Below are 15923 nucleotides of genomic sequence, written 5' to 3' on the forward strand. Positions count from 1 at the left end.
ATATTTTGTAACATTAACCACTCTTCATAACAAATGCACGATTAAGTGTGATAAAACAAATGTGCTCCGAGCTGCCTAAGTAAGTGGGATAAATGGATATACAAATGGTTTTAATCCTAACTTATTCCTTCTTATCTTATATTGTATTCTAATAGTATTTGCACTTACTGTATTTAAATATTGATTTTTGCACTGTACCTTGTATTTCCCTATAATACCTGTATCCTATACAAAAATATCTTTTTTTGCCGCTTAATAATATAAAGAAGATATGCATAATTTAGATGATCATATAAAATAGACCATTTACAACTTTCTCTTACTTCAGGAAGGAATGAGTTAAATCTTTTAAGTCTAAACATTTATTTAAAGAGTGATTTAATTATTCAAAGTCGTAGCGAGGGAGGGAGGGAGGCGCTAGGTAGTCTCCGCCCATTCTTCTCCCAAATGTTCTCTCGCTTGCTCCCTTAACTCTCAAGGGGGTTGGGACAAGTAGGGCACTCTGTACTGAGCGGGTCTGGAGCCTGAAATCTGATCGTTGTTAAAAAAAATAATAAGACTCTGCTGCCTGAAGTACAGTGTTGCCAGTTCAGGTCTTCAAGCCAATATTTCACACACCAATAGCAGAGCACTCTCACACTTTCCAAGGAGCTATAGCAAGGCAAGCGGGCATTCAGAGAGAGAGAGAGAGAGAGCGAGAGCCGCGGCACAGGCAGGAGGCATCAGCATTGGACTTTATACAGCCACATCTCTGAAACATTAAGAGGGACCACGGTACAGCTCCATCAGGAATTGTTTTATACCAATAAAAGAAACGGGTACACGTAAACATCAGTTAACTAAGTTGTAGGGTTTTTTGCGTAGCCGCTGAAATTTTGGAAGCTCGGTACAAAAACTGAAGAAGAAGAAGAAGAAGAAGAAGAAGAAGAAGAAGAAGAAGAAGAAGAAGAAGAAGAAGAAGAAGAAGAAGCGCTTATTGGATATATTTCTCAAAACTGTCTTTTATAATTGGTTTCTTTGTATTTATTTTTAGAATGAAAGGATTTTACAACAATTACACAACTGGCACTGAGACGATTTCAAAGTCTTTTTAAAGAACCTTAGGAGGAATTCTGTCAGAAACTGCATACAGTATTGTGCTTAAACTAAAGTGGATCTAGCCGAGATTATTCTGGTCAACTCCGGGTCAGTATGCTTACTCAGCCTTTCTCATTTTATATGTAAATTATAAAGCAAGGCAGTTATGCAGCTCTGGAAATTGTTGTGGGATAATGTCATGCATCTCTTTATCCCTGTATGATGGCTAATTGTTCAGTGGTCGTTTTATTACTAAAAAAGTAGTAATTTTAATTAAGTTAAAACGTCGTAATGGCCAAATGGCATGAAGATGCCAACCAACACACCTTTGTGGTTAGTAATGATTTTTACTTTAACCACACATGTGGCGCCAATGGTAGTAAAAATTGCATCAGTCAAAGCAGTCTTTTCAGTTAACATTTGTTTTTCTGTGTGTCTCCAGTCTAATTAGTTCAGCGTGTGCCATATACAATTGTCTGTGTTACTGTAATATGATATTGTAGACTACGTGTGAAATTCAATGTACTACCCCGTGTAAACAGCACACAACTAAAGTGGATTTTATAATTGCGTGGCTGTGAGAAGCGCAACGATGGAGAATAATTGGTTGTGTTTTGGTGTTACATTGCGACGGAATAGCAAGCTATTACCGGTCTGTTCTGAACAAGGACAGTACTGTTTGGTATATACTTTTTTTTAAAAAAAAATAGTTCATGTTTTGGATATATTTCAAATCTTTTAAAATCATTAGTCAGACATTCTTCAGCACTGGGGTAAATGTAATTCACAAACATTGTGATATCCCCATTATGATATTATTACATTGATGGCATATGTATCCCCCTAATGAGGCTGTGTGGTCCAGTGGTTAAAGAAAAGGGCTTGTAACCAGGAGGTCCCCGGTTCAAATTCCACCTCAGCCACCGACTCATTGTGTGACCCTGAGCAAGTCACTTAACCTCCTTGTGCTCCGTCTTTCGGGTGAGACGTAATTGTAAGTGACTCTGCAGCTGATGCATAGTTCACACACCCTAGTCTGTGTAAGTCGCCTTGGATAAAGGCGTCTGCTAAATAAACAAATAATAATGTAAATAAATTAATAAAAGATGTGGAAATTAATTTGTTTTTGCACATATCCGTTTTTATAGTCAGAAGGGAAAAAAGCTGTTCAGCCAGATTATTATCTTGCGTCTATCTAATCTTTAAATGTATATAAAAAGGAAGGTCTTGGCTACAGTGCGTACAGTTTATGCTGTGTGAGAGGGGTTGGGTGATTAGGACCATTCACGGCCCCCAGCTTGTCTACTTCAGTACGCTTTACATTAGAAGACGCACTCACACGAAAGTACGTTTTTTTAAATGTTTTTTTTTGTGTGTAGAAATATGCTAAGAAGAATTTCCTACTGGTATCTGAAGAATGTTTTATCTATCGCTAAAAATTGAAAAATCGTTGCCGTGGGAGGAAAGAAGTGAATTTAAAATACAGATTCGTGCAACGAGCTTCAGGACTGTAACAAAGATTTCAAACGAACTTTGTTAAGCAGTGTTCATGGCAGAATGGAAATATGATGTATTATTATAATATAAAGCTTTTAGAAAAATCTAAATAATAGGCATCTCAGAAAGAAGTTGTGATATTTGTCATTATTTTGACTAAAATCTGCCAGACAAAATGATTGACAGCATTGTTTATTCAATAGCATTTAACATAACCTACACTTCTAATGTAGTACAGTAGTATACGGTATTATGACAAGGCGGTAATCTGGCTGCTGTAGTTACGTTTTCATAAGGATTTGGTCCCAGTGATAGTAGTTTCCACAAAGGGATTTTGTAATATATATATATATATATAAGGGCAGCAGTGTGGAGTAGTGGTTAGGGCACTGGACTCTTGACCGGAGGGTTGTGGGTTCAATCCCCAGTGGGGGACACTGATGTTGTACCCTTGAGCAAGGTACTTTACCTAGATTGCTCCAGTAAAAACCCAACTGTATAAATGGGCAATTGTATGTAAAAATAATGTGATATCTGTATAATGTGAAATAATGTATAATGTGATATCTTGTAACAATTGTAAGTCGCCCTGGATAAGGGCGTCTGCTAAGAAATGAATAATAATAATAATAATATATATGTGTGTGTGTGTGTGTGTGTGTGTGTGTGTGTGTGTGTGCGTGCGTGCGTTTGTGTGTGTAAATACTTGACAGTGATATTTCTAGTCTGGGTGACACCCTAAACTACTTACAGCACACAAGAAAATGATAGCCACCTCAAACATCAAACCCATGCTGTTATTCTTCTAGTGCAGTATAGTATCACCTCGTTGAAACAGCACTGACAAGTGTATTTTAGTACACAGAGTGGTGTTACTAGTGGCCTCATCTGAAACCAATTGCTTTCATGAAAGCTAGTAACACCAGGAGACAGAAGGGTGTTTAGGGGAAACTACCAAGAGGAATTACCTTGAGCAGTAGGCTAATGCAATAATGAAGGCATGGTCCCAGTTAAAAACAAAACAAAAAACTAAACAAAAGCAAATGATTTCACAATGTAGCTAGAGGAGTATTACAATATAAAAATGAAGTAAACTTGGCTTCAGAAACAGTACTTACTGGAAACTAGATAGTCTGTGTTGCAAGCACAGTGAAAATTGTAGGCAAGAGCACTGCATAAGACAAACTGCAAGACGAGTGAACGTGTTAATGTAAGCACTCACTTAGTACTCAGTGTGTCATTGACATAACCTTTAACCCATAACACAGATATACTGTTTTTTAAAAAGTGATCATTCTGCATTTTGCTTTTTTATTTTTTAACTATTTGCGTATAGTTATGCAATGGTGATTACAATTTTAACTTGTTAAGACATTATTGTGATTCAAAGCACTTGTTCAAGCTAGGTTTTTCCAGCTGTTTATTTTCTACAAGTGAGTGTTTATATTTGACAGTATGGCATTCTTTGCACACAAAGAAATCTTTGTTTTTGGGTAAACTTTTTACAAAGCCGTGAAGCAGTCTTTGCTGTATGAAAGTATTATTCACATAAAGAAAATCCATCATAGGATAAAATGACCAGTACAGACGAAAACTGATTTGTGCACACCTCTAATTTCAGTCATTAATCCATGTTTTGTGGCTCCATGGTGTTTATGACTTTAACTAATTTAGAATTGCTATTTCAAGAGCTTACTCCATGACCAAACCCCAGATCTGAAAAGGAAATCATAATTCCTCAAAATATAACAAGGTTATCAAATATTATTTACTATAATATAAAGAGGTATCATATCATCTTAAATCTAGCTGAATTGGAAAGTTAATTCTGTGTTTCATTTGTGTGTGTGTGTGATTGTTACTTAGATTGTGCAGATGTGTTTCATTGATTACTTAAGATTGATTAGCAATATCCCAGATTTAAGAGGTGAAATCCTCTGCTAATTCAATTATTTCTCTTCTTGATCTGATCATGACAGAGGTCTGCAACGTTAAGGGTTAGATTAGCAACAGGCAGCAAAAATATCCTCTCCCTGCGTCCTACAAAATGCATTGTTCTTAACAACACACATTTATTTAGGCAGAAATGTTGACCCTAGAATCCAGTCTATCACCCCATCCTTTGTGGCATTGTGGATTTTAAATATATATTTTTATAACCATGTGCAATATAATATTGAAGATATTCACAGTAAATTGGCCAGTGTTAAATCAACTCTGTAGGAGTCAAATCTAACACTTTTCCACACTCCACAGTGTAAAAGTGACACTTTTGAAAAAGTAAAAAAATGACACTTTCATAGTGTAAAACATTTAACACAATGGGAGTTAAATTACGTCTCTTTCAGTGTATAACGAGTACCTCCTTATTGTAAAATTAACTACCTAAGTGTTTGGAAATAACACTGGGAGGGTGATATTATTTTTTATTGTTTATTCTTTCTTAGCAGACGCCCTTATCCAGGACGACTTACAATTGTTACAAGATATCACATTATTTTTACATACAATTACCCATTTATACAGCTGGGTTTTTACTGGAGCAATTTGGGTAAAGTACCTTGCTCAAGGGTACAGCATCAGAGTCCCCCACCTGGGATTGAACCCACGACCCTCCGGTCAAGAGTCCAGAGTGCAGAGCCCTAACCACTACTCCACACAGCTGATATCAACACTTCTGTAGTGACAATTTAACTCATATGAGTTCATAATTGTACTCTGTATATAAATGATAGTATTTCATTAGATCAAAAGTAAATGAAAACATTGTAGCGAGCACAGAAATGATTGGGGAGACACACACCAAGGCTCACAGATACAACTCAGTTTATTTAGCCAGCCAAACACTCAAATACACACACAGACAGGCCCATCCCCACCCCAGAGGACTACCCTGCCTCGCAAGGTGACATTCACATAGTACATAAAACAATACAGGAAGGGTTAAACAGTTACAGGGTATGGCAAAATAACTAATAGGGGCACTTACAATAATCACAACATTTATAACTACAATAACAACAGTATTTCCCTTACCCTATTTCCCACTCCCAGCGTCCTCTGCTGCTAATTAACGTATTTGTGGAGGCCGGCTCCGGGCACATCACACAATCAGACAACAGGTGGCAACGGCGAGTCAGTCCAGCCGTGTCCGTTACAATATATTAGCCTGCCTTGAACTTCTCCAGCACAGACAGAAGCGGCGCCATTACAGAAACCGCCGACTAAAATCCCGGATGTTGATATTATTACTCTGGATTAGTGTACTTTATTTTACACTGTGAAATATACCTTGGTTTAGATATGACAACCGCATGGTGTCAAATGTGAAAATTTAACACCTAAAATCAACACTGACGGTTAATACTGGGATTTCAATACTGGCCAATTTGCTGTGTTTAAAAAAAAAAACCTAATACGTATACTGCAGCTCTGTATGTAGAATAATCTGTTTTCATTTGCTGTGATAATGCGAAGTGATTACAAGATTTCTAAGCCAATTATTTATTATTATTTATTTTGTAGCAGATGCCCTTATCCAGGGCGACTTACAATTGTTACAAGATATCACATTATTTTTACATACAATTACATTATTACATAGAATTACCCATTTATACAGTTGGGTTTTGACTGGAGCAATCTAGGTAAAGTACCTTGCTCAAGGGTACAGCAGCAGTGTCCCCCACCTGGGATTGAAACCACAACCCTCCGGTCAAGAGTCCAGAGCCCTAACCACTACTCCACACTGCTGCCCTATTTCTCCATATTGATTCCTAAAATAAATGTTTGTTTGTGCAGGCATTTTGTTTCCTCCTTATCACTGTAATGCAAAGTTCACAGCGTCAAACATGATTGTAGAAAAACATGGCCATAGTTTTGTACAAACATGGCCGTAGTTCTGTCTGTATTCAAGCATGATAAAATAAGCCCCCTATAGATTTCTGGTCTTTTTCTTCTCTTTATTTCAATTGGGCTGTAAATCAAAAGCCAACGTTAACAACTAATGGGAGACATGCTGTATTGACATCTATTTTAGAACATGTGCATATTTAATTCAGTTGTCGCTAGTTTGTAAATATATTTATGTTATCAGCTTTGACAGGCACTGTGCTTATCGGTACCTGTGTACAGTGATGGTTGGTATGTGTACACAAAAACATTTGAAACAGCAAAAAACTATTTTAAACAGCAACAAGCTGGCCAAGCAAGTATTCTCCACAGTACTTACTTATTTTATGACCATGAGATTTTTAAGTTTTATGAGTAATGGAAATATACAGTATATTTCAGAACATAAAAGTATGGTTTTAAATATGTAAAAAAAATGCAAAAGATCAAACATAATATTTTTTTTTATAAAAATAATAATAATCTTAATATTTAACAGTTTGCTGAAAAGTGTTGTTACAAAAATGTACTCCAGTAAAAACTGTTCATTTCACACTTCCCAGCTCAGTTTTCTACTTTAACATGGTGAACAATTGTTTTATACCCCTGAAGGAAAAGTCACAGTTAACTTTCACTATTAGCTTATATTTTGCTTGCTCAGTTAAAAGGTGAGTTAAGGAGAGGAGAAAGAGGGAGAGGTAGAGGGAGAGAGACAGGGAGAGAAGAGGAAAGGTGAGAGAGGGAGCGATAAGGAGTTTCAGCTTTGTCAGTACCTGGCACAGTTTGTGCTGTGTGTGCTATAGGTACGACCTGGTATCTCCACCGTTCTCATTAATCTGTGGGGATCCTCCTGCTTCTCTGAAGTGAATCTGTCAGAACAAATGCCCCTGGGGTTCCTGCCCTCACTTGCTGGGGGCGCTTCGGGTGGGAGGCTGATCAGAGGACAAAGCCAGCCCCAGTGCATGGATCCTGGAAAGGCAGATGGTCCTTTTCAGACAAAACTAAGAAAGACAAATGGTGCTTCTTGCTGTGTGTGTGTCACTGAAAACTTTATTTCACCAAAAGCCAACGCAGGCTGCTTGTTCACAGTTTTTTATGGCAAATACACACCCTACTACAAAACAACATTATTATTATTATTATTATTATTATTATTATTATTATTATTATTATTATTATTATTATTATTTAGCAGACGCTTTTATCCAAAGGGACTTACAGATACTTGGGGGCAGGGTTGGCTGATTTAAATCACAGCGCAAATGCGAGTGCAGACACGAACGGCGCTTGCCCCCGATTCTGTGGAGCCTAAATGGAGCAAAGATGTAAAAAAATATGTAAATACTGCACTGAAATGATATTCTGAAGACATGTCTTGCCCTGTTATAGATTGCCTGACCCATCATTAACATATTTGCTGAAGTGATTCTGATGACAGTGCAATGGGGTCCCAAATAGACAATTGAGCTCTGTGTTAAGACCCGCTGAAACCAGGTTTATTTAGTGGTGCAATCAGGAACTTTAACAATTGAACGCACTATAAAAAGCGAAGTAGTCCTAAATAACAACTGTGTGTGTTTGGACTGACACAGAAAGAGGAAATCAAAGAAAGAAAAGTAAAAGAAAAGAATGCCTGGGATGAGTGAGGGGGATTTTTCTCTGACGTACTCCATTGCTAAATTCTTGTAGTTCACATATTGTTGTCCATATTGTAGAAGATGCCACAATGATAAATAATTTGCTTTATTTATGTATTAATTTATGATTGAGTAATTTAGTTTTGTATGTAACTATTCACAAACCACCATTTCCAACAGTTTGGAGGTACTGTAGAGCTACAACTACGGTACTACAAAAAAAAAAATCCATAATTTAATACAACTGAAGCAGGCCAATACATCAGTCCAGAGGTTTTGGAACAGGAGAAATGTATCCTGTTATTCCTGGAAAATCCAGATTGTGTTACACTATAGCATGACTATATATTGCAGATTAAAGTGTTCTGTGAAGATAAGGTGTCCCAAGCACAGACTCCCGCTGGGTGCAGTCGTCTGCCGAAAAAAGCCAAAAAAAAACACTGCTTGACTCAAGTCACGGAGTGATGCAATTGATAAACCATACTTGTCAAAATTTGGAAACTGTTCAGCAGGACGCTCGTCCCCTGGGGTGGGGACGAGCGTGTAAATATCGGGACTTTCTTCCTATGCATTGGGATGCGGGACATTTGCTAGGAAATCGGGACTGCCCCAACCATATAGGGACTGTTGGCATGTATGGTAAACAAATGTGTAACATCCAGGACCCACTGTGTAAACAACCAGGAGAGACAGAGACGTTTGTTATGCTAAGTGCTCTGTCTAGTTTGATAAACCTGGTTAGGATCTGTGATTGCTTTAATGCAGATGGCTAAGGCTGTAAATAAGAGCTGAAGTTGTGGCAAATTATAGTCACAAAATGTTATCCTCATTAGGTCATCCTAGAAATACATTTTACTGAATGCAGTCGCCTCAAATACATTTTTTTTCTAAAAATTTGTTAGATTATCTTCTATAGGTTAATCTGAAAAACAAAACTGCTCTAACACAAGGCATACACATCATATGAGATATGAATCACTTTAGCTTCTTCAGTCTGTAGAATAGCAGTAATGTGCTTGGGGTTGGTCTCATGAATTCATGAGGCAAGACCTAATCTATCAACAATTATACCTTCCACAAGATTCTGCTATAGAGCTGACCACTATCTCCCTCCCTGCCTGGTCTCTTACAGGAAGGCGTGTGAGAAGAGCGAGGGGTGAAAGTGTACCTCCCACCTGTGAGAAGCATGCAGCCGGAGGATGTCTGAAGCTGGATGGGGCTGTAGCAGTCAACTTCTCTCCACCACCTCCAGAGGAATGATTGCTTTGTGGTTCACCCTCTGCTTTTACCTAGTGACTGTCAACAGCATACCTGCAGCCAGGCTGCCCATCGCTCAGCCTGAGGAGAGGACGACAAACAGACCCTCAGGTAAGACTGGAGGAACCTTTCAAGGGAGGCTGCAGTCTCCCTCGCCGTGCGCAGTCTGCACAGTTGTCTTTTTACTCAAGAGAGCATGTGTCCAGGTCTGGGTTAACGCATGGGACTTTAGGGGCTGCAGCCCGGGGTCTCTGATTTTGAGAGGACCCCAAAATATTATTTGGAATACAACGTGTAAAATAAATAAGTAGCATGTTTTACCAAGCTGTATTCAGTTATAGCAGCAACTGCCTGATCATATGACTTAACCTTTTGTTCGTTTTAACTTTGGTTCAGCTTTACAATTGGTATATGACATTTAAAAACTGGAACTGAAATAACCAGGGTCAATTAATAATAGAGTGTTTGACATTGGGCATGGGTGGTGGTAAAACAGTAAAGGGAAGGAATTAAATATGCAAAGAGGGGCCCCCCAAAACTGTAGTAGCCCCGGGCCCCCATCGGCCCTGCACGTGTCCCCCATTAACTCAGGGATGGAAATAAGATTACCACTGCATAGCAGTTTGATCCGTTCCTGGTTATATTCTGAGTTTAATAAGACACACCTTCGCTTGTTACCTATACACTGGCTAATCAAGTTTGTAGTAAAACCTGGAATGGGGAAAACTGCTATATAATAGGAGTCTTATTTCCATCCCTGAGGTGATGTGTGTTTCAGAATTCCAACCCAAAACATTGTGCATTATCTATACCACTATAAAACATTCTTAAAATAACTCTTTAAATATAATTATTTGTGTACAGGGCTAGTTATTAGCAAACAGGTCCTTGCAGGTTTGCTTGGTTAAGTTAGCATAGTGTGCTTGGTTAAGTTAGCATAGTGTTTAATAATGCAGCGCGAAAACACCCTTCTGGCTTTTGCCCCAGATTTTTTTATTGTGTTGCTCCTTTTTTCAAATCCTGCTTTTCGCTGCACTACAACTGTGATGTGTAAAAACACTTAGTGATTTGCAGTAGGAACCTCGGAGTAGTGCCCTTCTGTTTATGTGAAGCACCATGAAGAGTTATTTTACTGGTAGCAGAACGAGATCACATTATCTTTTAATCTTTATCCGATGACAATCTCGCTCCATCAACAGGTAAGTGAAGCAGTGCCAGTTTGCAGATGTCAGAGTATTGTAATCTCCTATTTGTAATCAGTGCAAGGTAATCTATATCCCACTCAGTGTAGAACAACTTTCTTTGCGATTGAAGCAAGGTGTTTGAAGAAACACAGATGGAAGAGCAGTGGGGGCAGGGGTGGTGCAATGCTGGGTTATCTTACTAGTATTATTTGGGGTTTACTTAAATAAATTAAATATATTTAAACATGGCAGAACATTTAGAAGGCTATATGACACACACAGCAACGTTTATAAGCCTTTCCCAATGACACAGTATTGCAGTCATAGAGTATAAAAAATCTCTTTAATTGTACCATGGTTGTCCACACCTAGCTCTGAAACTGAAGTAACATTGGCCACCTACTGTTGTCTCCAAATTTAGTATTCTTCTTAATCTGTGATCTGGAGCAGGGAAAAGGTATCTGGTTGACAGGTGCTTGATAATTTGCAGAGTTTGTCTTACAATAGGAAAGGTGGCCGTTTGCAAGGTGGAGATAGTATAAACATGGCAACAGCACACTAGTTTAATGACAGCAGTGCACTAGCTTCATGCACCATACTGAATCGGCATCATTTAATTGGGAAGCACAAGGCAGTAACATTTTTAGTTTAGGGTTACAATGAATGAAACCAAAATAGGTTTGCAGGCTTCTAATGTTATTTTTTTTTTTTTTGCTTTGTTTTTTAAGGCCAATGTTTGGATAGAGTGGGGAGATTAAGCAAAAAAGGCACAGCCTAGTAAATTTGCTTTACAGAGGTCCTGGGTGACAGTGTGTGTTTGTGTTTTAGGAGGAGAGGGCATCACCTCAGCCCCCCCTCCCCTCCCCCCACTTCTTTAACACTGTAAATCACGCCAGGGGGTGTTTTTGTCATTAAAGGAGCTGTAATAAAACACCAGTTTCTGAATGTAACTCACCATGGCTCATTTTTCACAGCCCAAATGAGCTGATTTATGGGATGACTTCTGAGCCCTGCTCATGTGGACTGTGCTGATGAGTTGTTTTTTAAAAAGTGAGACCGAGGTGAGCTCCGTATTCTGTGCTGAAATGCCGTTTCTGCCCGACTTCTGTTTCATGTTCAGTCATTTTATTATTGCCTTTCTGGAATAAGCATAAACAAACCAAAACAAGCAAAAATAAACATAAACCAAAAAATATGAAATCTGTCTATTCAGTCCTTAGGAACCAAAGCTTAACTCTTAACTAGATATAAGCAAAAACAAATTTATGACATTCTCGTGTCTGTAAAGTTAAACAAGCATGCATCTTGTGTCTTGTAGATACCTTTTTTTTTTCAGTAACGAGTGCTAAATAAAATATCCAAACCACGTTTCATCACAGTTTAATTAACTGTTCCATAGATGTCTTGTACTTTAAAGTAAGGACATCTCCTCTGCATACAGCTGCTGTATTTATGAAGGTATAATTTCTGATTGAATTCCTGTCCAACCTATCTATATGAAGTGTAAATCATTGTCCTTATTTGTGGATTGTTATGATACCATTTTAATGAGTGTAGAATGTATCATGCATTGAACACAGCCTAATTGAAATTCAATCCCAATCATGTTTGATGTTTGTGTGTAATTATATTCCGCACCCACCACTTTATGTAGACTGTGTTACCAAGCGTTGTCAACACATTCTGTAACCTCGCCATCCTCTACTGAAGTGGGAGTCCAATACACTGTCAAAGTATAAACCAAGTCATTAATGAGCTTAAATTCCCTTGATGCCTCGTACTGAGGCGTTCTTTCATTAGCATGCAGTGTAATTGTAATTGGCATTCAAAGGGACAGGCAATTCAAATGCACCTAAACAGAGACATCATTTAGAGTTACTTTAAAACATTAGCCTTGCCATAAACAAAGAAAATGCATTTCTAAGCAAAGGCTGGGGTGATTTCCTCCAACAGCACTTGGCCTGCAGAGAAGATAAAGACCTTGTTGCCCTTTCAACAAGGATTGATAATATTTTTTCAAAGGTGAGATGTGAATGAAAAATGACAAACTCTGTTTTAGAGCAGGTGCAGTGACTTTTTATTGTGCTGATTAACAACTGACATCACGAAGATGCTGCAAAATGATCTGTCGATCTTGGGCAGGTGTTGTGGGTCTTGGTCTCCCAGTTCATGGCCTGTCTGGTTATACCGTCTTGCCAGGTTTGAAATTGCTGGCTGTGAGCACCCAAGACGGTGAGCCACAGTACGCTGCCCTAGACCAGCCTCTAACATGCCGATTGCACGAAGGCGCTGCTCTCTTGACAGACGTGGCATATTGTTTTTTTTCTGTGATTTTCTTTATTGCTTTTGTTCAAGCTTGCAATTCAACAGCTGAAATCACTCCATATCCAGTGTCCAATCAACTGTCTCACTGATTATTAAGTGCATATGCTTCAGTCATAGTCACTCAAGCGTATCATGGTCAAGAATGAATGATCGAGTGATTAAAAAGAAACCAAAAACATTTTGCCAATGTCCATCATTTATATACCTTATTTTTTTCGAAAATAAATGTGTTATAATAGTGATAAGTTTCTTTTGATGCTCGGTATATATACAACAGGAACCTTCCATTGCTAATTATTGTTATTAATCAAATCAGGCAGGCACTGTAGACTCTCTCTCTCTCTCTCTCTCTCTCTCTCTCTCACTCTCTCTCTCTCTCTCTCTCTCTCTCTCTCTCTCTCTCTCTCTCTCTCTCTCTCTCTCTCTCTCTCTCTCCCCCCAATACCTTTTGAAGGAGAAACCATCATTGACATATGCTTTTGTTTACAGTTGATGTTTCTAATATTAAAGCCAAATGCTTGTTTTATTGTTGAATTATTATTTGTTGCTGGCAAAAAAAAAGTTCTTTGACATACAACATACATACATTCTACTATCTGCATTTGTTCGCAAGATGCTGGGTACATCTAATACCTCGTTTTCTACAGTTTGGATTTCAGTGTTTCCAAAACCTCGTACTTTTTGGAACTGGAAGATTTAATCTGAATGCTTTTAGGCAAGTGCATGGAAAATAAGCTTTAGAGTCTTAGCTAGCTCAATTTCTGTATTATATTTGTATGCTTTCAAATTGTTTTTTTGTCCCAGTAATAACACTTTTGACTCTCATTAATTACCTGCATGCGCTCCCTTACAGCTTCACATTACTGACAGTCAGATTCTGTCTGCTATTTTCTCTGACAGCTCCAAACTAGATTGATATCAAAGGAGCCTCTGTTTTATTAAGTGTTCAGTATCAGAGAGTTGCTTTCCTTTTCTTAATTATCAGTGGTTCAGTGGCGCACCTTGACACAACTGTGGTAGAATTGTGTGTAAGATCTTTCGCACAGACAGGTATCAATGGACTTTAAGAGTAAAGGTCTCCACACACCAGACGCGATGTAATATTTTAATTGGCGACTTTTGCAGCGACATGACCCTACACCCAAGAAGCGACTCAGGCGACAGATCTATACAGCTGTTAGAAATTGCTATGATCAAGACTGGTACATATTTGTCAACATGATGTAGTAATTATGAGTGTCTTCTCTGACGGTATTTCAACACATATGGCAATAAATCATACATACCAGGCTTATCCAGTTCCTTCGTAATGGACTCCCATATATTGTCTTTCAAATCTGTATCTTTAAATTGTGATGACCTTTGTTGTAAAGCTCTGGGTATTTTTTCAAAGGCAAGAATTCTTGTTTTCTCTGTCATTTTGGATACTACTTCAGCCTGCTGGACCATGTGAATTGAAGCTGTTCTCTGATTGCTCAATGCCTGAATTTAATCCTATTTATTTCGCATTGCTCCAGTGCCGCCCTGGTGTCGCTCTCGCATTGCCTGTCGCCTGTGGTGTGAAATTCTATTCATTTTGTCGCATCGCTGCACAGTTTCGCTTGCCACATAGCCTTAAGTCTGCAAAGGTAGCTTTTGACATCTTTAAATAGCTGTTCCTCCTGCTGTTTTAAATGCAAAAGGGCATTAGATTCTTGTGATTCTTGTCATGAAAATACACTCGGGTTTGTGCGTGAAAATATTTAGATTTCATGTAGACAGCTAGTTGATCTTTGGTAGCTGTTTGCTAACAATGAGAGGAACTGAGTCAATAGTATTATTTGTTTGTCTCGTAGTCGATTTATCATTATCAAGTTATAGCAGTGAATTTTTAATACGATCATAAGAGAGAATAAATAGTCCTGGATTAGCTCTGTGTTTTTACCAACAGTCTCTTAGAAGAGTGTTGAACAGAGTAGCCAGTAATTTTGAGCTGGCGGTAATTAAATACAGCTGGGGATTTAAACTCCCAAATGCATAACAAACCAAAAAAAAAAACTATAAATGTTGTGTGAGGAGAGGGCTTGGTCTGACAGCATAATAAACTGTTGTATATCCTTTTCACATAATATGCCTCCTGACGCTGATATCAGCCAACTATGGGACACTTCAGGTTCCAATGTTAATAAAACCATGAGGAATAAAATTACTGAAAGCAAGCATCTGTCTTGCTCAGGAGATATGGAACATTCCCCCTCTTAAACATCCCTCCCTCAAGGAAGTTGTAAGGAAGTTTGAATTATACTGTTTATTCCAATTAGCCATTTTATTATAGATCCAGGTGGCTAGCAAATTGCACTTATTACTTAATGACATCACAGAGGAAGAGGTAATGGCTGGGTGTGGAACTGCCTGCTTTCCACTAACAGAGAAGAGGCTGCCATCCCAGGAATCCACAGCAAGGTTCCCATTGAGCTGCATCAAAGAAACCGTCAGAACACACAATTATAGTAGTATTAGTCAAAGTAGTGGTCGTAGTATACAAATAGTTGTATTTAACTGGTAAGAAATGTTTTTTGGACTATTTTGTAATTTGCCCCCGTGTTCTAATGCCAGGTTTCAATTGTGTCTTGCAAATCATTGATGCCAATGTCTTGTAGTAAAGGTCCTGGCTTTCTAATTCAGAAGGGCATTATCTTGCTATGTTTGTGCTGAATGTATGATCAGGCTAACTCTCTGCAGCATTCCAGGGCTGCTTGGGGTATTTCTTCCTTCTCTGTGATTGTCAGCGCAGACTGAAAGTAAACACAAGTCTACATTTAGAAGCGAGAGTGTAAGGAAACTGCGGCGCTCAGGCGGGTGGGAGGTCCCATCACTGCAGATCCTTGTAGAGAAGCTTTTGTTATGACTTTCTACTGGCTGATCTGTTTCACCGCTAAACTGCCCTCACTCAATGAGCTTTTCATTATTATATTTTTCCTTGCCGTTTTTGTCAACAAAATAAAAGACTTTGCCTGGAAATGAAAGGTGCATCAGTTGGTAGTGTCAAGATTGGAAGTGTTTACTGAATTGTAAG

General features: G+C 38.4%; 1 protein-coding gene across 5 annotated transcripts in view; it reads left to right on the forward strand.

Annotated features, from left to right (window-relative positions):
- The first annotated feature begins 481 nt into the window (after positions 1–481).
- The window catches only part of LOC117421175 (fibroblast growth factor receptor 3-like), a 63410-nt gene continuing 47968 nt past the window's right edge, over positions 482–15923 (forward strand). For all 5 annotated transcript variants that reach the window (XM_059034404.1, XM_059034410.1, XM_059034424.1 and 2 more), the window contains exons 1-2: positions 482–1185; positions 9235–9470. In XM_059034404.1, the coding sequence (XP_058890387.1) occupies positions 9302–9470 (169 nt within the window). In that variant the 5' untranslated portion in view covers positions 482–1185; positions 9235–9301. The remainder of the gene's footprint in view (positions 1186–9234; positions 9471–15923) is intronic.

The sequence above is a fragment of the Acipenser ruthenus genome, chromosome 1, assembly GCF_902713425.1.
Source record: "Acipenser ruthenus chromosome 1, fAciRut3.2 maternal haplotype, whole genome shotgun sequence".
In the NCBI taxonomy this organism is placed as follows: Eukaryota; Metazoa; Chordata; class Actinopteri; order Acipenseriformes; family Acipenseridae; genus Acipenser; species Acipenser ruthenus.